This window comes from Podarcis melisellensis, assembly GCF_964234715.1.
Source record: "Podarcis melisellensis genome assembly, chromosome: 6".
NCBI classification, from domain to species: domain Eukaryota; kingdom Metazoa; phylum Chordata; class Lepidosauria; order Squamata; family Lacertidae; genus Podarcis; species Podarcis melisellensis.
The window spans coordinates 68,343,426-68,363,962 of record NC_138538.1 but is presented as its reverse complement, the minus strand read 5'-3'; the positions used below and the strand labels follow the sequence as shown (position 1 = coordinate 68,363,962).

The following is a 20,537-nucleotide window of genomic DNA, read 5'->3' as shown; positions in this document are numbered from 1 at the left end:
GCCATTGTTGCCTACGGCACCCTTGACCATCATTCAAGACACCCCAGGGTGCCATGGCATTCTGGTTGAAAACCACTACTGTAAGCCCAAATGGGCACCCGAAATGTCTGAAAGGACCTGGATCTCCCCAAAGGCTGGGCAAGCTGCCTGCAACATGGATTACAAAAGTATAGCTCTGATGAATAATTATTCCACTACATATGGAAATGTGAATGTTAGCTGAGGTTTTTAATTTTGAGAACCCAGTTCTTAACTTTGGGCAAAATGAAACTCAAAACAGATGGGTCTATTTTTGAACCATAAAAGTACAATAAAAATAACAATCTGGTACGGAAAACATGTACATTGCTTGAGATTTCATGCTGGTATTCATAATTTGTGTATTAATGTCTGTCTATATTATTGAAACTAGCCTGTGGGGTGTTGATTTGCCACATGCCAACTCCCTTCCAAATTTGCAGCTGCTAGACTATATTAAAACACCAAACTAAAAATACTCCCTTCTTATCTAGTACTGCTCCCTGATACAAGATAACTGGAGAAATGCAAGATGCTTGTGAATAGAACGTAAGCTATCAATGTAGTCAAATGAGTAGCAATGGCTAGCTTAAAAAGTGGATCACACTGTATCAGCCAGCTATTTTCCAATGCTCATTTAAGAGAATTGCTTACTTCTTTTAAAAGATTTTAGGTAGGCCCATGCAAATATTAAGCAGCAAAAAGCAAGAATGTGTGTGTGTGTGTGTGTGTGTGTGTGTGTGTGTGTGTGTGTGTGTATATATATATATATCCCCTTCATATTTAGTAAGTAGGAAGACGACTTCACTGCCCAATATTACAGAAAGGTAGAATATATATACATTTGCATAATCTTTATTCCTGGGAGAGAATGAAGGATCAAGCTATTTACTGTGAGAGTACAAAAGATAGTAGAATATATCCAGTTGAAATTAAGTAATCTGCATGAGCAAAAAAATCATATGCATAACAGGATATGCATGCTAAGATTAAGGACACTAAAATACTGCATTCTATTTTTGTATCACTTTTAGTATCCACTTTGAGTGCAAAAATCTTAACTTAGAAATAGTGTTCTTTAAAAATAATTGCCAATAAAAAACTTCACAGGCAGTTTGCAGTTATGATATCCATTAAGTATTTCAAAACAAAACAAAAGGTAAAGTGCCCAAATTGGCTTCCACTGTCAGTAAATGACTATTACTTCCGTAAGGCAAACTTCAGGAAAACTCTTGAGCAGCAATCTACCTCTTTTTTCACCAGGGTCATAACTAGCACAAAACAGTATTAATAGATGTTGCAAGTACTCCACCCTAATGAAACAGAACACAAATACTAGTGTTTAAAAACACAGTAGATTATTATAATAAAAAATATACCAACTTTTTGTTTATCCAGTATCTTCATGGCATAATACTGCTCTGTGGATTTGTGTTTCACCAGCATGACTCTGCCAAATGATCCGGTTCCAAGTGTTTTTAGCCTTTCAAAGTCATCTAAACCAGCAGTATTCTACATGAACACAAAACAAGATACTGAGATATTCCAAGTATAAAAAGATAAACGTTTTTGTAACTTCAATTATAAATATAACAGCAGCCATAAAAGGTCATATGATCTTTCTGTTCTCCATCTCTCTCCTATAGCTCCTTTCTCCCTTCTTGAGAAATATTATCCAAAAAGTCAGGAACCCCTGTAGCCCCCCCAGGGGAAGGAGGCTACAGGAGGAGAAAAGAAAGATCATTGTGCAAGCCACCTTCTGCTCATACACCCTCTGGACACAAAGTGTGTTAATTCATCAAGAAGGATGTCAACCATCTTCTGTTGTAATCATAAATGAAAAATGTGAAATAGCTACTGGCTGGATTTCATGTAATTCACCATATATTTGTTAACAGTATTAGTACTAGAGGGGAAAAATACAATGTATTTTGTAAAGTGGAAAATACCCTTTACAAAATAGCAATATTAATTCTTACTAGGCAGCAGCAGAGGCTGGTTGCACACAATTAAGTATTTAACTATTTTTTTAAAAAGCACCAACTTGGCCTTTTTCTCGGTCACAACCATGTTTCTGAGGGCCAGCACCCTTATTTCCTGTTAGGGACAAGGACACACTACAGTTCCAGTATGACTGGGGAGGAATGGAGTGTACAGAGATGAGCTGGCTTCCCTCCACCCCAGTTCTGACCTGCTATGTTTTCTTCTCGCACAGAATTAAATACCTCCCATTGACTTAAGACATTTAAGGGGCTAGAATCTGGAGCCTGTTACAGTTGAAAGACATCTTGACACTTCCCCAATCACGGTTAAAAGAGGTTTAATATATTAAACTTTTCTCAAAGAGCTGATGGATCTAGGAGACACAAAAACTCTCATGCAGCCTATAACAAATGGTAGACAAGAGTCATGTGGGATTGAAGTCCAAACAATACAGTTGAACAGAAGTTAAGAGCTATGGTGATAGAGGGTTTATTAGTATTAGGCCCCAATCTGAACAGGCCTCCTGTTCCATCTATGACAATGCAACAAACAGAGCTCCACAAGAAAGCTCAAATATCACCACTAGGTTACCTGTGGCCATGTTCTGATGTCATAAGCCATGTTTTGTTGTTGTTAGGAAATAACCAACCAGTGTTTAATATAAATTGTGATGAATCAGAAAGCCCAGCTTATTGTCACATAAAAACATAGCTAGTAAGGTCTCTGTGAGGAAACTAAGTAACCAATGAAGACCATTTATTTGGTTAAACAGTCACTCTGCACATTCACTACTGAACAACTGTTTGCCACTTTTAAGTACACACAAAAACAGGCGCATGGGATGAAGACATCATTAAAAGTATCCTTCACAGAACCTAATTTTTTTCCCCCAGGAATTATCACAACTGTATCACATATAAGAGTGCCTTCCTTTATTCCCAAACATGAAAGACTAAATTGCAAGAAAATGGTAGTTCAATTGGGTTTTGTTACCTGAGGGGGGCTTTCCCATTTTCTTAAAAAGTCTTCTTTGGCTTTGGCTAGGAACTCTTTCACTGTAAGCAAAAACGAAAATGTGATGTTTAGAACAAGTCAGTAAAGTATCGAAAGCGATCTGAAATTATTTTAAGGCTGCTTTACGAAGTGCCAATGAAAACTCATAACTCTTCAACTCACACGCTAAATAAGAAGCAAGATTTCTACAGGAGATCTAACAGCTCTCTAAAGCTTATGAATTACAATTTCAGCACACGTTTGCTTAAACTAGTTTAAAATCTAACAGGCCACACCACTGGACACGCGAGCAGGCTTTAAGGTGATGCAGATCCCTCTTAGATGAACTGGCGGCAGATTGTAAAGTTAACAAAAGTGCCCTGTTGGTATTTGGAGAGCAAACAGTTCTCCTTAATAGAATGCATCACTTTTGCTTAAAGGCTGTTTGCAAGCTGAAGAATCAAGTGCACAGCATTACTGCAAGCAAAGGCAAAACATAGGGTTACAAAATTGCACATTAGAGATGCCCACAGTCAGAGACTATCTTAAAGTACTAATTTTGCATTTCAGGTGATATTCTGTACACCCCATGTAAAATGTGCACAAAAATAAAAAGTCAATTACTTCTACATTTTAAGCATTTGAACATTATTATTAGCCAAACCACAGCAGGCTATTCTGTAAAAACTCTGTATTCCTAAGTGAGGGTTACTTATCTCAGGGCAGAGCAGTTAGGGAATCCTGGTCTGAGGTGGCCAGAACAGGAGTAACCTCATCCTCTGTTTTGGAAGATTATTGTCTGGTTAGATCCACCTGCAGTGGACACATTGTAGTGTGGCGCTGGTGGGGAAAGGAGATTAATGAACTAGTTGTGGAATTCAGTAGATCCTGGCCTACATCACAATTTAAGAAAATTGCTCCCTTTGAAATTCCACTCCAATTCAAGTGAAAGAACGTTAAATGTTGCATAGTATTAGGGATCTAAATGAGTTTGAGTGTGTGAAAAGAAGAAAATTGTGTAAAATATGTGAAGACTTTTCAAACGTGAAGATGATCTACCACTAGCCTTCCACCCCAAGTGCACATTTTAGTAATATCTTAGTTTTATAATTGGATTGTTCTCCTTTTCCTAATTTTATAGTATAGTCAATGACTTTGGGCTCTAATGAAAGAATGAGCATACCAAAGGTTTCTAAAGGTTTCACCAAGGATTTGTAGAAACATTCACCCGCATAGATGTGATGAAAAGAAAGAAAGAAAGAGAAAAAGGGTTTACGTATTTTCCATATGAGGCACACAGAAATCAAATTCATCCCAACCCAGCTCCCTTCCCACCCTTCTCTTCCCTAGGAAATGGGCACCAGTATACATCATACCTCCCATGTTGTCAAAGCAGACTACACCACAAATGTTACTGTATAAAAAGCAACCAAATGAACACACACATTTTCACTTAAAGAACCAACAGGTAAGAATTGTAAAGTATTGTACTGTACACTGAAAAAAAGGGTACATGAGTTATCTTGGGAAGAGGACTTCAGTAATAATTTAAAGCAGCAGGTGCCCAGGGATAACAATACAGATATAATATATTATATGCTAAAATCTTAGAAGAAACCAAGTATGCCATATATATAGCAGTTGTGCTGATTGAAAAGACTTACCACTTGCCCCCCAAACTGCATATTTAGTCATGAATATTAAGATGAAATTTCATTGGCTGCAAACCAATAAAGATATATGTAACGGGGGGGGGGGGGCGGGACACCTGCATGTGCAGCCCAAGATTTGACATCTCCACAACAACCAAGCACTTTTGAGCTGGCATGCCATATTCTGAACAGAAAAGCAACTTGCTTGTTCAGCAACATAAGTGCCGGAAGAGGAAATACACAAAAATGCTACATGTGCAGTTGTGTCCGCCCCCCCCCCATACACTTATAACCAGACTACATCATGGCCTTGAACTTCACACCCACATTCCATCCCTTGGTTAGCACACCCACAAATGTTAAATCTATCAAAAAATCAGAGACATCTTTACACAGAATGATAATGGAAAATAACACTAGCTGCTCAAAATTCCAATTGCAGTTTTCTGGAGTGTCTGAAACTGTAATACTGTCTTCTTGAATGATTTCAAAGTAGCTACTTCCTTTTCCAACACTTCTATTTGCCCACAGACTATAACACACTTCAGAACATTCAACTGAATAAATTTAGAATACAACACCCACAGCCAAAATATAATGAACCCATTGTTTTTGGTCTTGGTTCAGATGACCACCTAAACCACGATTTGATATCCTGGTTTGATAACTGTCTAGTAACTATAGCTCCTTGAGTTCATGTGAAAGTGGAAAGTGTTTCAGTCAAAAGTGAAAGTAGAAGTATTCACTCTCCTGCTTTTGCATGGGAAAGAAAAGGATGCTTGCTACAGCTTGTTTGCTATACAGTAATCCAAATAATATGATGGTCTGAACAGGATCATAGTGGGATAGGATGGAAGATATAATTTGCTTTGCCACATTACTCAATTATGAGATAGCACTGTTTTGTAAAAAAAAAAATCACAAGATAGGAACAAATATTTTTGGGTGCATATCTCCTTCATCCTCTATGAATCACACACTTTTTTCCCCATGTAAAAATTTGGGATAAAAAAGAAGCTAGTTCATTCATTCATTCATTCATTCATATATATATGGAAACTCTCATTGTAATCGTATTGTTTGTTGTTTATTAATCATATCAGATAACTGTATATGTGGGAAAGGGCTAAATTAACATAGTTTCTATCCTCCAGCTGCAAAGTCTAAGAGCAGATTGCAAGTCCAAGTGGCATAAGAAAGTAAGTACATGGGAAATGTGCAATATTCGAATAAATAATGAAAACAAGTTTTTTAGCACGGTTCTAAATAATTCTCCTGTGAAAAGCTTTTTAAGAAAAATCTGTACAGTTAACTTATTTCAATTAGAATTTTTAAGAATTCGGCAAGTACTGCACTGGTGAATATTTGACATGTGAACTCATAACATGGATGTAATTCCTAGATAGTAGATATGTTTTAAAGATTTCTGGAAAGAGCTTCTTAATGTTTCCTTTCAAGTTATAGGTAAAACCATTCCACAACTGCCATCTTTATGCTTATTATGTATGGTGAATTTAGCCCAACTCAAATGAGTGAATAATTTGATCATAATGGAAATAAAACCTTTAGCTATACAAATATGTAAAACTTGGAAGAGCATTTACTTTAAAAACAACAACTAAGTTTAGACATATCTGGGACATATTTTCTAAATTCTGGAAGTATATGGCAATAATTTAGATTTCTGTAATTTTAAATATAGAAACATGCACCAGCTAATTATATACTGGCAGTGGTTTGACATGCTCCCTTGTTACTGTGAAAATAATTTCATACTGAAGAGTCAACCCCAATAAGGCAACAAAGAAGTAAAAAAATCCATGAGAAAAAGACACACCCATATTTGCACAAGTCCGAGGTAAGAGCTATGAAGTAATTACCTGGACTCTTCCTCCTTTTGGCTCTCATGTACACAGAGAATTCAGAGTTTTATGCAAAAGTCCTTAAGGACCATGCCAGCTCCTGGAGTCCACACATGGTGGGCACCTCTGTCTCCACTAGAAGCAGAATACCTAACACAGACGACGTGAAAAACACAGCTGGACTCGAATTTAATAGCAATGAAAGCACCTATATTGTTTTAGGTATTTATGTTACTGACTTCCCTCACTCCTGCTACCTGGGCAGATGGTGAGGAAAGAAACCTTGCTTCTTGTTCTCTTACTTGTTTTACACACACACACACACACACCTGCCCTTGCATTTTCAAAGTCTAAGATAACTAAGTATGTGAACTTAATGAAATTGTCCTCTCCCAGCTTCTCCTGTGGCAAACCAGCAATACGGAACCTTCATGGGTCTGAAAACATATTGTAATACGAAAGGACTCCTTTCCCTCCCCCCTTCCTTCGCCCTTGGAATAAAGCTACTTCAACAATTGCAGGCTTCTGCATGTGTGAGAACACAGAGAGAACATGTGTTCTGCAGCTATGGACTTTGCTTTCCACCTTACGCATGACCCTAATGTGTGCTAGCAAAACATGCACCGTGGTATATGAGAGTAATCCCCCAAAAGTCACAGAAGTAAAGGGCAGACATCTTGCAGTTTGTGAACGTGCCTTCATTCTGTCTTTGGCTCAGATGCTATTTAGGCTCAGAAGTTATTTTAAGACTTGAGACTCCAAAAATTCCAGTGACCTCATGGGCAACAGACCCCAAGCCCTACAGGACTGCTGCAGGACAGGAAAGTCCAACAGTTTCTGGCCTGGTCAGACTGGTTAGTAGCAAGTAGAATCGAGAGCAATAAAGACCTATGGGCTTAACACATTGCAGCTGCAGGATTAACAACTATTGTCAAACATCCATGAGAAATGCTTATTCTCCAGCAGCTTTTACAACCCTCACATATTATTATTTGGGGGTGGGGGGAGAGCGAGAAACCAACCTTTTATGTTATCACAAATATTCTATTTTTCCAAAGCAAGCGTTTCCACAGTAACCACATTACTGTAAAAGGGATAACAATCAGGAAGTCATTGAAACAAGCCTGGGCACAAAACAGATAGCAATCCTACCTAAACAGAGGTCATTTCTGAACAGAGAACACCCTGTCTACTTCAGTTTATTTATACACAAACACAATACAGCCATCAAAATTTTACTAAAGGTGTGGCAGTGTCCACACCTAGAGCTACGTTTCCATAACACATTTTGGATCTTGCTATTTGCTTCTAACTAGGGCTGTGTGTCTTTTTATAGTAAGCCTTCAGTTAACAGCAACCTCCCCCCACCCCACCTTTCATTTACAGCACATAATATTTCACAGCTAGAATGCAGTCAACAGGGCTCAAGAGATTAAAAGAAAATTCGGGATCATCATAACAAATGATACAGTTGAGTATAACTGAGAAGCTAGCAGTTTACAGGTCAGATTAACAATATGGCCAAAATACTTGCTCATGAGCACATTTCTCCAGCGTGCCAATTCTGGAACTTCTTTTCAAGAGGGATATTGTAGACAAAAGCATCTTATGTGAACATTAGAGTCTATATTTACAATGTACAAACTTTACTACCATGGAAATAAATGAGTCAGACTTGAGATGAGAGGTGGAGGAGAAGCGGGCAGCTTCAGGTTAAAACCCGGCAGACATGTTTTCAGTTTCTCTATGTCAGAAGCGTGCTTTAAAACCGCCTTATGAAGTACCTCAAAGTTATCAGCCTCATAACAATTTGTTCACAACAGCTAAAGTTTAATAAAAACACTTTAAGATTCCATCTACATACAGCTCTGGGCAGGCAAACTACCGTAATTCCCCCTTTGTTGCACCTTGTTCCTGCTCTTAATCTGAAGCTAGCCTTACAGTTTAGATTCTCTGTGGTGGTGAACAGCAATTCCTTCCCAGCAACCATGACTGGTGGGGCCCACTACTCAGTGAGTGGACCTAAGCAGAGACAGAGCTGCCCATGATATTCTGCTGTGTTTTTGAGGCAGCTGCGGAGATTACCACTCCCCCCACCCACCTCCTCACCACCAGAGTGTGTTGCAGAATGCACAGGAACTGGTAATCACACAGCTGGTTTCTATGAAACAGGAATGAGGAAAACAGCAGTGACAGGAAATTGGTCCTTGTGTTCACCAGTCCACATAGTGATTGAGTGCTGTGGTGCGTTACCTTGGCTCTGGGTGCCTCTGGGTTAAAAGCAAGAGAGCAGGGTGAAAAGTGACGGGGCAGAGGAGAGACAAATTATCCCCTCAATTCCAAGGATTGCATATCACATTCATATATGCCTTGGTAGGGCTTATAAACTCTTAGGAGGGAACTCTATAGTAAAAGTATATGAAAACAACTATTTGGTTTGTGCTAGTTCTACATACCCTGTAGAAACCCAAAATAATTGTATCATTGAAGCAACTCTCTCTGAAACACAGTACTTGGACGTTTTAGACTGCTCTGCTATTCCTTTAAGAGCTGAAAACACCTGTCTAGAGGGAAGTTCCACAGTAACTGCATAGGACAGTCTTCACCAACCTGGTACTCCCCAGCTGTTTTCGACCATAACCGGAATGGTAGGAGTTGCAGAACAAAACAGCTGAAGGGTATCAGGTTGGAATCAAAGATCCAATGTAGTCATTTCCGAATAAATAAAGACCCACAGTGTGCAAATATGACTGTCAGTATAGATCCAGGTGACAGAAAGTCAAGTGATTAATTTGGTTGCCATGTATCAGGTATTAAGAAACATCAAAAGGATTTATTATGTAGATAGACTGCAATAAAATATTATAGTCTTCCCTTTTCCAGGAAAATGGTCCCCCCCTCCCACTCTTGTTTTTCACCATAGTTTAGCTTAGCTTCTGGGAAAACAGGCGAAAAGGAGAGGAAGAGATTTAGAAGCATGGGTTTTGAATGTGACACATCCATAAAGTGTTCAAATTAAAATTACGTTTTCAGGTATTTAAACAATTCTGGTGTGCATGCCTGCCTGAGAGCATGCAGAAGGAGAAGAGGTGAAGCATCATTCACCCGCCCCAAATCATCACCTTATAAAGTAGCATTTGTTCAGCTTTAAAACAATCAGGACTCTTGGAAGTAAATCGCTTAATTTGAAAATCTAAAACTAATAAGCCCAAGGTCTTTCATTAACAGAGTTGTTATCGTATTAGCTTTCAAATCAAGGGAAACTTCAATGTTTACATTTGTCAGGAGTTATTTTATTCATTGCAGTACTGAGGTCAATTAGCTGCTGTGACCAACCTTAGTTTCTAGGATGGTTTTATCTAACCTGAAGAATTCTTTATATGAAAGATCTGCAATGAAAACAGATGCATTTAAGTAATTAACTTATGTTAAACAAATAACATTAAGTCTAATATTGCATGTATAGACAGCTAGAGGCATAGTTTAAAAAAACCATGTGCATGTGTTTGTGTGCTTGGATTAAAAGGGTGTATTGTGAGAATGAAAAGGCACTTTAAGTTGTGTAAGACAGCCTCCCTCCTGAATTTTGACAATTTCTCCAGTGAGAAGGAGCCAAGAGAGCCCTGTTGTGCAAGTGAGTACCACTCACACGTCTCACGTTTTCAGTCTCATTTAACACACACACACATGTATGAGCTCTTGCACATTCACTTCTACATTGTTTTCAGCTGATCACCAGTGTTTCCGCAGACTATGCAGAGCTTCTTCCTTTGAATGTTGTCATAAAATCTGGAGTAACTGCACAACTACAACAGCTCTAGTGATACTAGTTCCAATAATGTGCTTCAACTAATGTAGGAGAAATTAAGAGCTATGTAAGTGTACACCAAAGATGCACTCAGGTATCCCATTTCTGAACCCTCAAACCATTGTTTGCATATTGGAATACTGCCTGCCTGCAAGCTCCCGCCACTCCAATGCACCCAGGAAGTTGGCCATTACACCCAGCCCCAGCAGAATGTGGTTCAGAGAAAGCCCTCCAAATCAGAAATGCAAGCCTCCCTGAGTTCCTCATTTGGGGGGCTTGTTCTAAACTACAGCGTGCAGAGTTTAGGCACAATGGCAAACTATGGTTTGATCAAACTAAGCAGTTTAAGTGCATGGCATGAAGGGAAGAAGAGAACAGACGGGCATATGGCCTGTTCCCAGTTGATTGGAAACATGACATCTGAAGGCAGCCCACAAGGGGTGGGGGATGGGATTGAATAAGTACACAGCCTGTAAACACAGCCAGAGAGCTTTAATAATAATAAAATGTGCGCATGCTCTTCAGTTTGTCTTAGATAAGAATGTACAGGAAGCTGCCTTGCAGGAAGACCACTGGCCCATCAGTATTGTCAACACTGTTAAACAGTGGCTCTCCTGGGTTGCAGGCAGGAGTTTCCCCACTACTTGGAGATGTCAGGGATTGAATCTGGGTTCTTTTGCGTTCAAAGCATGTGCTCTGTTCACAATGAGCTATGGTCCTTTACTCAGAATGAAAGGAGCAAGTCCCCAGCACCTACTATGCTGAAGTTCTTTCTGTCCTGCAGGGAGATGCCATAAGTGCAAGTGGAAGCAAAGGAATTTATGGTATGCTCTTCAAAGGAATATGCTAAAAGATTTCTTCTAAACTAGATACACAGGGACTGGGTGAGGTGGGATGTCAGTCAGATGCTGCATATCTAACCAGCTTACCTCTCCCAATCATGGCCCTGGTCAACAAATTTGGACACGCAAGCCCACCAAGGCATTCGTCTGTGTGGACTGCTGATCCGGTGGCAAGTCCACACCCTTCTAAAGACAGCACTGGATTCAGCATTCCTACCCTGCCCCTTATGTCCATGACGGGGCATCACATTTCCATAAAGCATACAGCAGGGCAGCTAACATGATAGTCTTCAGCAACCTCTGGAGGACACCATGTTGGTTAGCTTGACATACACATGTAACATAAAATATGCAAGTGTCCCTGACTGTGATAATTTCCTGACTTTATCTGGGATATCAACCATGCAGTGCTGGGGTAAGCATGCATATGCAGAACAGGACATACTGTCTCTCCCACATCATGAGAAAAGTTAATCATGCTATCTGATCTGGCTATCAATTAAAGCTGACTCCACCAAGTAGCCATTAAAGGCTATACAAAAGATTGCACGTATATTTGTGGATGCAATTCCAAGTGCCAAATGCAATTTTATACCCAGTAAGACACCCTTTATATGCAAATGATCTGAACCTGCATGGAGATCACTGTATAGAAATCTGATTCTGCATGTTATTTGCTTTGCTTGTAATATGGCAAACTCTACTAAAGACTACATGTACATTGTGTCAGTATATAGTTCACAAACAGAAAAAGAACCAGACTTCTTCCATCTATTTTTTGCAATAAAAGCGGGGGGAGAGGGGGGGGTCAAGGGAAGATAAATCTATCGGCCTACATTTCCTATGGGTCAGATTTTACTTATGCACCTGCATAAGTAGTTACCATGTCTGAAATAGGCCGCTGCCTGAATCAGATTCTGTTTTTGCATATACACTAGCCTCCCCAAAAGTCAGGTCACACATCATGTTTGTTCCATGATTATGAGACTGGAGCAATAGAAAGGCAATTTATTTTTTGCTGTATTCTTAAAAAACAAAAAGAAAAAAACCCATGATTGCAGCCCTGCAGATAAGCATCTTTTTTATTATCCTCTGTACTGATCTTGCCTTTTATTTTAAATCATTTCAACACATTAAAAGCAGCATTGCTATTAAAATTGCATTTTTCACACTAGTGAAATGCTTGCAACATTTATTTTGAAAAAAAAATATTTTTTTGGAAGTTCAGGAAGCATGATGCCATTTGATAAAACCTTTTTCTAAAAATAAGCTTAAATACAAAACTATATGCTTAAAACGAAATGGTATGTACAGTTATTTGGTCCTTTGCCTATTTCACTGAAGTTTGGGGCAGATAATCTATATTCTGCTTCTGCCTGCTATATAAGTGATCTCAAAATCAAATTTGTTTGACAGAAATGTTGACAAAAATCAATTTGGTAATCTGATCACAGCAACTGCCTTAATACCTCACCAGATCAGCTTCAATTTAAAATGCCAGCACCTTAATTTAAATGTATTCTCCACCACACACACAAAATTCTCTTTCTCCATAATTCCTTGAGATTAATAAATGCAGCAAAATCTACCACACACAGAAAGCTAAAAAAATCCCCATCTGCAAATGATGAGACAAACATTTGACTCAGATATTTATGTAAATTTCTACAAATGGTGACATGAAAGATGCTAAAAGAAAACTAATTAAAATAAAAGCTAGGATGCTTCTACAAGTCTTCACTTACGATTGTTAAACTTTAATTATACATAGCTAAAAATATAAACTTACAAAGAAAGCATTAGGTCTGTTATAATTTATATTCTATTAAATGCTGCATTCCGATACATTATAGAATACTAAACAATTTACTACTGGTCTTTTTTTCTTGTTAGAGCAACTCTATAATAACTAGATGAAAAAGAAAACAGCTCACAATAAATTAACGTAACACGGGGATAATTCTGTACACTTCCTTTAAAAGCAGATAAATTTATCGTTCCAACGAAACTATAACATTAGAAACATGGAAGTGACTTACCATTCATGTTGAAAGGCTGGTTTTTGGAAACATATTGCTAGTAATGCTTGCCCAGTAAATGAGTTATTTAATCTCTAAAGTAAAAGCATTGATGCTCTCACATACGGCCACTAGAACTGGAAGACAAACAAATCCAGAGAGCTTGTCTTCATCCGGCCAGCTTGAGATATGCAAACTATCCAATAAAAATACCAGCAGTTGATAGCAGATCCATATTCAAATAGCGATGCTCATTAATGTCTTGTTTTGAGCCAGCATTACCTATACACAGATAAAGCGACTCAAAATGGCAGAGGGGGAAAAAGCAAAAACGCCAGGATGTTTTAAGATGTTCTCAATTATATCAAGCACTGCTTGTTTCCATAGCAACCTTAGAGGAGAATTATCGGTCTGCTTGTACCCAACCAGTAGTTTCTCTTAAAGCTTTAATTTATCCACATAAGCAACATATTTCTATGTTTTTTATTAATATGACTTTTTTTTTAAAAAAGCATTTATTCACAGGCACAAAACTCAAGATAGTCTAGCAGATGCTCTATAGGATATTAGGAAATACCTGGAAAGTGCTCAAAGCATAACTCCCCCCCCCCGCCGCCTATTATAACGTACTGTCATGTTACATCATGCAGCACAACCAACCAACATCCTTGGAATTAACTCATTCCACACACAGTACAACCTATACAGTACTATCTAGATTGCTGGTGCACCATTATTACCATCACATGTGCTTCAAACCAAAAGCAATCATACACCATTCCCAACAATAAATACATCAACAAGATCACCACTAAAACAGCTATTAAAAAAGAAAAAAAAAGAAAAACCATCAAGCCACAGAGAAATACAATTAACAACCATATGCCAGATGTAGAGGAAAGTCTGAACCTGGTTCTGAAAAATGGTGGATCTTGGTGCTAGGTAAGCTTCCATTGGAAAAGCATTCCAACCGAGGGTCTTTACAGTGAAGGGCCTCTCTCTTGTAACCACTCATCACATTTCTGTTGGAAGGATCCTTGGACAAGGGCCCATGTAGGTTGATAATGAGAGAGATGTTCTGTAAGGCAACAGGTTCCCAACTATGTAAGACTTCATAGTCAACACCATCACTGTGATTGACCCCAGAAATTTATCAGACGCCAGGGCAAAACAGGTGTTGCATGTAAAGGTTAATTTGCACACTGTGCTTTATATTTTTATGCAGTTCTCTTTAATAATCCTATAAAATATGTTGCTATGTCCATCCCATACACACATAACCAGAGCAGAATGATTTCTCCAAAGTCGCCCACAATAAAATCACAGTTGATCTGGAACTCAAATTTGTAGCATTCAATGTGTTAACTCCCTGGCCTGGTCAAGCCAGAAAACCAGAGACACCTAATAATCTGTAACTGGACTCCAGCTCCCATCACTCCCAATCAGCATGTCCAATGGCTAGATATGATGGAATTTGTTGTCCAGCAAAAACTGGAGAGCTAGAAACAAGAAAAACCATTGTGTCATGTATTGACTGTTTAGAACCTCAAACACAAAGCCATGGTATAAGCTTACCAAGTGTATATAGGTAGACACTTGAAAACCTAGTTCAACCATAATGCTATTCAGAAATGCTTCACCACAATTAAGGAAAACAAACAATGGCTAAACCTTATACATAATGTCTCCATGATATTTAGAAGCTTAAATAAAGAATCAACGGGGTTTTTTAAAACTATGTGAAAGACCCTATTTTCTAAAAATGGAGAACAAAAGTAACAATTCTTGTCAGTAGTAAAAAGCCATTGGAAATAAGTAAGTGCTTTTAAGCCAAAAAATGCAGCCAGAAAATCAGTGTGTAACTTAAAACACTTCATAGTATGTGCTTCACACACTAATGTCCATCTGATCCCCAAAAACCTGAATGGAGGCAATACAGCTTCCCAATAACCTGTCGCAGAATGCATAAAAACTTAGTATGAGCAGCTTAACTCAGGGTAGGGAGAGAGAGAACTATTCTGCTCACATTATTAAACCACAAGAAGCTAACAACCCACAGAGATACAGCTTCCTCTTTGAGGACTATAACTGCATAACAAGATGTTTTGCAAAGAGGATATGTTGAAGCAATAGACCAGGGGTCAGCAAACCTTTTCAGCAGGGGGCCGGTCCACTGTCCCTCAGACCTTGTGACAGGCCGGACTATCTATCTATCTATCTATCTATCTATCTATCTATCTATCTATCTATTTTGGGGGATGAATGAATTCCTATGCCCCACAAATACCGTAACCCAGAGATGTAACTTCTACATGTCTAGATAGGCTTGTCTGAACAAAAATGTTTTAAACAGATGCCCAAAAGAGAATCGTGAAGGTGCTTGCCTGATGTCAAAAAACTGCCAAACTAAAAGAATGATTTTTTTATGAGATCCTTGGAAGATAAAAGGTGGTAAAGGTAAAGGGACCCCTGACCATTAGGTCCAGTTGCGGACAACTCTGGGGTTGCGGCACTCATCTCACTTTACTGGCCAAGGGAGCCAGCGTACAGCATGTGGCCAGCATGACTAAGCTGTTTCTGGTGAACCAGAGCAGCGCACGGAAACGCCATTTATCTTCCCTACCTATTTATCAACTTGCACTTCGTGCTTTCAAACTGCTAGGTTGGCAGGAGCAGGGACCGAGCAACAGAAGCTAACCCCGTTGCAGGGATTCGAACCACCGACCTTCTGATCAGCAAGTCCTAGGCTCTGTGGTTTAACCTACAGCACCACCCAGAAAAGGTGGTATATATAGATATGTAATAAATGAATGTGGGATTAATGTTATGTTACACTAGCACAGTGCTAGTTCTGCAGATCAAAGAAGTTGAGTGGGCACATATGGGTTAAGGTGATCGTGCAAGATAAACTGGTCTCAAGCTGTTAAGGGTTTTATATACTAATAATAACGAAATGAACATGGCCTGGTAGAAAATGAGCAACCAGTGTAGATTTGCAAGCTGAGGTGCTTTATGCTGACAGGGGTTAACTCCTGCCAAGCAACCAAGCTGCAGCATTCTGCACTAACTACAGCTTCCGGATCGGTTGCAAGGGAAGTCAGACATAAAGAGTGGATTGCTTTAAACCACTCTGATTCACCCAAACCTGAACTACTCTAATTGATCTCTCTCAGTCCAGGTACAGCTACAGTTGTTTCACCAGTCACAGCTGCTGAAAGTACATACATCTGGCCACTGAGGCTACCTGAGCCTCCAGTGACACAGCTGGATCCAGAAGAACCCTCAAGCTGGGTACCAACATCTTCAGAGGGACTGCAACCCCATTCAGGGCAGACCATTGACCCATTCAATAAACGGACACAGGAACCACTCATCCACAATGCCTCCATCTTCCCAGGATTCAAGCTCAGGTTATTTTCTCTCATCCATCCCACCACTGCATCCAAGGACTGTTTGAGGGGCCTGCATGGCTTCTCCTGATACATATATTATGGAGAAATACAGCTGATGGCACCTGACCACAAAACTCCTAATGACTGCTCCCAGTGGCTTCATAGCATTGAGTATGGAATAGTAGCCTGCAGCACTCCAGTGAACCAAGAAGCACCTCCCGATGCTTCTCTCTGGACACGGTCATGTAGGTGGGTCTGAAACCACTGTAACACAGTGACTCCAGCTCCCATTTCATGGATCTGGTCTGGGTGGATACCATGGTGAATGGCATCAAAAGTCTCAAAGAGACTTGAGAAGCAGGAGCAAGGTTGCACTCCCCTTGTCCCATTCTCTGCATAGGCCATCTATCAGGGAGACAATGCACTATTACATTAAGAGTTTCAACCCTGATTAAAATTATGGTATAGCATTTAGCTAATACTTGCTGTTTCCAATAAACTTAGGGATCAATTTCCACAACATGAGATTAATGTAAATTAGTAAATAATCAAGACCATGATTTAAAACTGTGAGTTTCAATATACAAATTTATCTATTATTCCCCTTAAAATAAGTATGAATGCTACTTTGAAAACCAGACTCAATAGCCTCCACTCCAAGAGGCAAATAAAGAAAATATCCTGAATTTTCTATGCCTTTGCCCAGAGAAGTGGGAGCCCTATTGATTATACAAAATTAATGAAATGTATGAAAATGTATTAGAATACATATAGCTGCTTAGTAAATATGAAAGTATTTATAGTCTCATATTTGAACTCCCAATAGGCTAACTGCATATTTGTCAGTATCTTGTTAAATAGCTAGCATGGTCAGCTATGGCGCTCACTGGCAAACTCCCCACCCACTAGGCAACCTAAGCTACACCAACCACATGGTTACTACTGAAGTGAAAATGCTGCTCTGTTCGAACTATAAAGAAGAATGATTTACAAACACCATGATCTGATATACATGCAGTATTTTACCTTCTTCCACGAAGCTTATACTACTTATATTTCCAACTTTGCTTGACAAGAGGGTGGTAGCCCCATCCATTTTAATGTGTGACTACAGGTTGTGTACACAAGATCTTCTCATATAATAGAATATTTCCCAGCTCTGATACAGCTAGAGGCACTGCACATGCTGATGTGTCTGTCAATCTCTTCACCACACTGCGCCAGTCCTGTGTCCATGGGGCCTAAACTGCAAGAGAGTCTCCATACTGCAGCCTGTTTTGTTGTGTAAATCACCTTTGCAGCACCCTTGCATGCCCTTCTCTTCAATCATTCAAGCTTAAGGACAGCCAACAATTAGTAGGCAGCCTTAGCGCTTCAAAAACACAACTTCAAATAATGAAGAAGTAGACATTTAACGCAGGCAGGAAAATATGCAAGGCAATGAAATTACTAAAGTAAGCTGACTGATAATAATACTCTGTGACCTGATCACATATGCTTTAAGAAACAAAACTACAGATTTGAATCCACTTGCTGATCATTTAATTCACCAGTTTGGCTGTCAGCATTTTCCTATATTTAGTGTGCAACATGTTACAGTTTGCCATTACATACCAAGTAATACCCCTCCCCAACTCACACACTTACTTGATCTGTCCCACAGTGCAGCGGGTTCAGAGGAACGAGAAGACTCATTTTCCAGAGCCACTTTCAGTTCACTTGTAGAACCTTTGGAGTGCCTGTGAAAAAGTCTGTTGGCAAACCCTTCCAGTCTCTGCAAAGCATTAGCAGTCCCCACGCTCTGACTGCCCTGTAACTCCTTCTGGGCTGCCATCTAAGTACATTTAAGGTGTACGTTAGAGGCAAGAAACAATTCTCAACTTAAGAACTTAGCACAGAAGCTGAGGACTAAGAATGTGTCAGACTTCCTGTATGCAGTGTGCTAAAGCCGCAACTGCTGTTCTGCTTCCTGTTAATATAAAACCAAGCTTCAAGAGCTATTCTCAGCAAAAGGCTCTTGATATCAGCTCAGGGTGGTGACTAGAGGGGGAAAAAACCCTGTACTGTTTGTATGTTAACTCTCCACTTGGGGGGGGGGGGGGGAGAGAACCACCTCAGGGAGATGAGAACAAGCATGTGTTTTGTTATATTGAAAAGGGATAACAGAAGCCAGGATCCAGAAAGCATAATTTGCTTTTAGTTTATTAGCAGTGTTAGATATTATAGTTTACTACTGCAGATTAAGAGAAAATTTCAAAACATTTCCTGTTTAGAAAACTTGACGGTATATCTGTATACTGCACATAGTCATTAGATTCCTATAATGTGCAGGTCATATCCATGCTAAAAAAGAAAATGTGTTTACATGCTGCAGGGCATGTACACACAGTAAATATGTGGTCAGGATCCAAAAACCTTGGCAGGAAGCCTCTTCCCAACTTCTAAAGAACTAATTAAATAGCTGCACTTGCTGCTGAGCAATGCTGCGCAGTGTTACGGGGTCACCTAAGGTCCTACTCAGTGGCTACGTTCATCCAAGGGCTTTGCAATTACAAGAAAAATAATTGAAAAGAACCTAATAGCGAGATCCCCCCCCCCCGCAACATATTTGATTACTTTTGGTTTCATACACCGAGGCAAATAAGTATGACTCCTAAGCCACAGATGTAAAAATTCCACACACACAAAATAATTTGTGTTTGTATGTGTGGATCAAAACAATAATTTTAAAAAGAGCATCAGAAAAACGTTGAGAAGAGGAAAACCAACAACCCTACAAAAAAACTAGTTAGCAACTTTTACTCATTTGAAGGAAAACAATTAACACCGGAGATGCCCCTGGAAAAAGTGCTGTATTTTTCGCCCTATAGGATGCACCTTTTCCCCTCCAAAAATGAAAGGGAAATGTGTGTGCGTCCTATGGGGCGAATGCAGGCTTTTGCTGAAGCCTGGAGAGCGAAAGGAAGCTCTCCAGGCTTCAGGAAGCTATCCGCAAGCCTTGGGAGCCCGGTGGGAGTTCCCGCCGGGCTCCCAAGGCTTACGGACAGCAGCCTGCAGCCCGAAACCTGGGGAGCGCAGCGGGGCGCACCCCGGGCTTCGGGCAGCTCTCTGCAAGCCTTGGGAGCCCGGCGCGACTTCTCGCCGGGCTCCCAAGGCTTGTGGATAACAGCCTGTTCTGGGGGCTGGGGTCGGGGGAAGCTCGGGCTTCCCCCACCCCCCGCCCCGCAAGCTCCGGGAGCGATGGCGAGGTTGCGCAACCTCGCCTTTGCTCCCAGACCCCCAGCCCCGAGGCTAAAAATGAAGCCAGGACAGCTAGCGGGATCCATCCCCTCGCTGTCATGGCTTCTTTGCTCTTTGGGGCTCGGGGGGGGAATAAGTTTTGTTCTTTATTCCCCCCCAAAAAAAGGTGCGCCCTATAGGGCAAAAAATACGGTACCTTAGATGGAAGCTGTGCACCCACCCATATTCAACCCCGCAAGGGCCTGGCTGCTGTCTTTCCCTCAAGAAGAGGAAAAGGTCTTTACTGGAAGAACCATGGAGGGTCAAGATATTCCACGTAGTTTCTGGGCATATGGTTGAAGAACATCCAGGGCTCTTACCTAGTAGATCTGGCAAGACTCACGAGGTGTGAAAACCAGGGTTAGTGGGAGCCTATTGGTGCTATTACAGTGGTACCTCTGGTGATAAACAGGATCCGTTCTGGAGGCCTGGCCATATCCCGAAAATTTCATAACTGGAGGACCGCTTTTGTGCACGCCGCCGCACACACGGCAAACTCACTTCCAGGCTTGCCACGTTCGCAACCCTAAGATTATGTACTCGAGGATCCACTGTACAATCACCTGTGCCTGATTACCTCCCATCTTCCTTATCAATGCTGAGATAAGAGGGGGAGGCAAAAATGCATAGAGATTGCCTCTTAGGCAAGCAGACCTTAGGACATACACTATATGTTTCCCTTCCCTGACA

General features: G+C 40.2%; 1 protein-coding gene across 3 annotated transcripts in view; it reads right to left on the bottom strand.

The window, feature by feature from the left end:
- Positions 1–20,537, bottom strand: part of PRKACB (protein kinase cAMP-activated catalytic subunit beta) — a 51,302-nt gene that overhangs the window by 11,482 nt on the left and 19,283 nt on the right. The window contains exons 1-3 of one of the 3 annotated variants that reach the window (XM_081914258.1): positions 18,216–18,481; positions 2,995–3,056; positions 1,402–1,530 (exon numbers count right to left, since the gene is read on the bottom strand). In XM_081914258.1, coding sequence (XP_081770384.1) covers positions 1,402–1,530; positions 2,995–3,056; positions 18,216–18,402 — 378 coding nt within the window. In that variant the 5' untranslated portion in view covers positions 18,403–18,481. Of the gene's footprint in view, positions 1–1,401; positions 1,531–2,994; positions 3,057–13,197; positions 13,512–18,215; positions 18,482–20,537 lie in introns of those variants that run through there. The other 2 variants (XM_081914260.1, XM_081914259.1) reach the window with 2 other exon arrangements.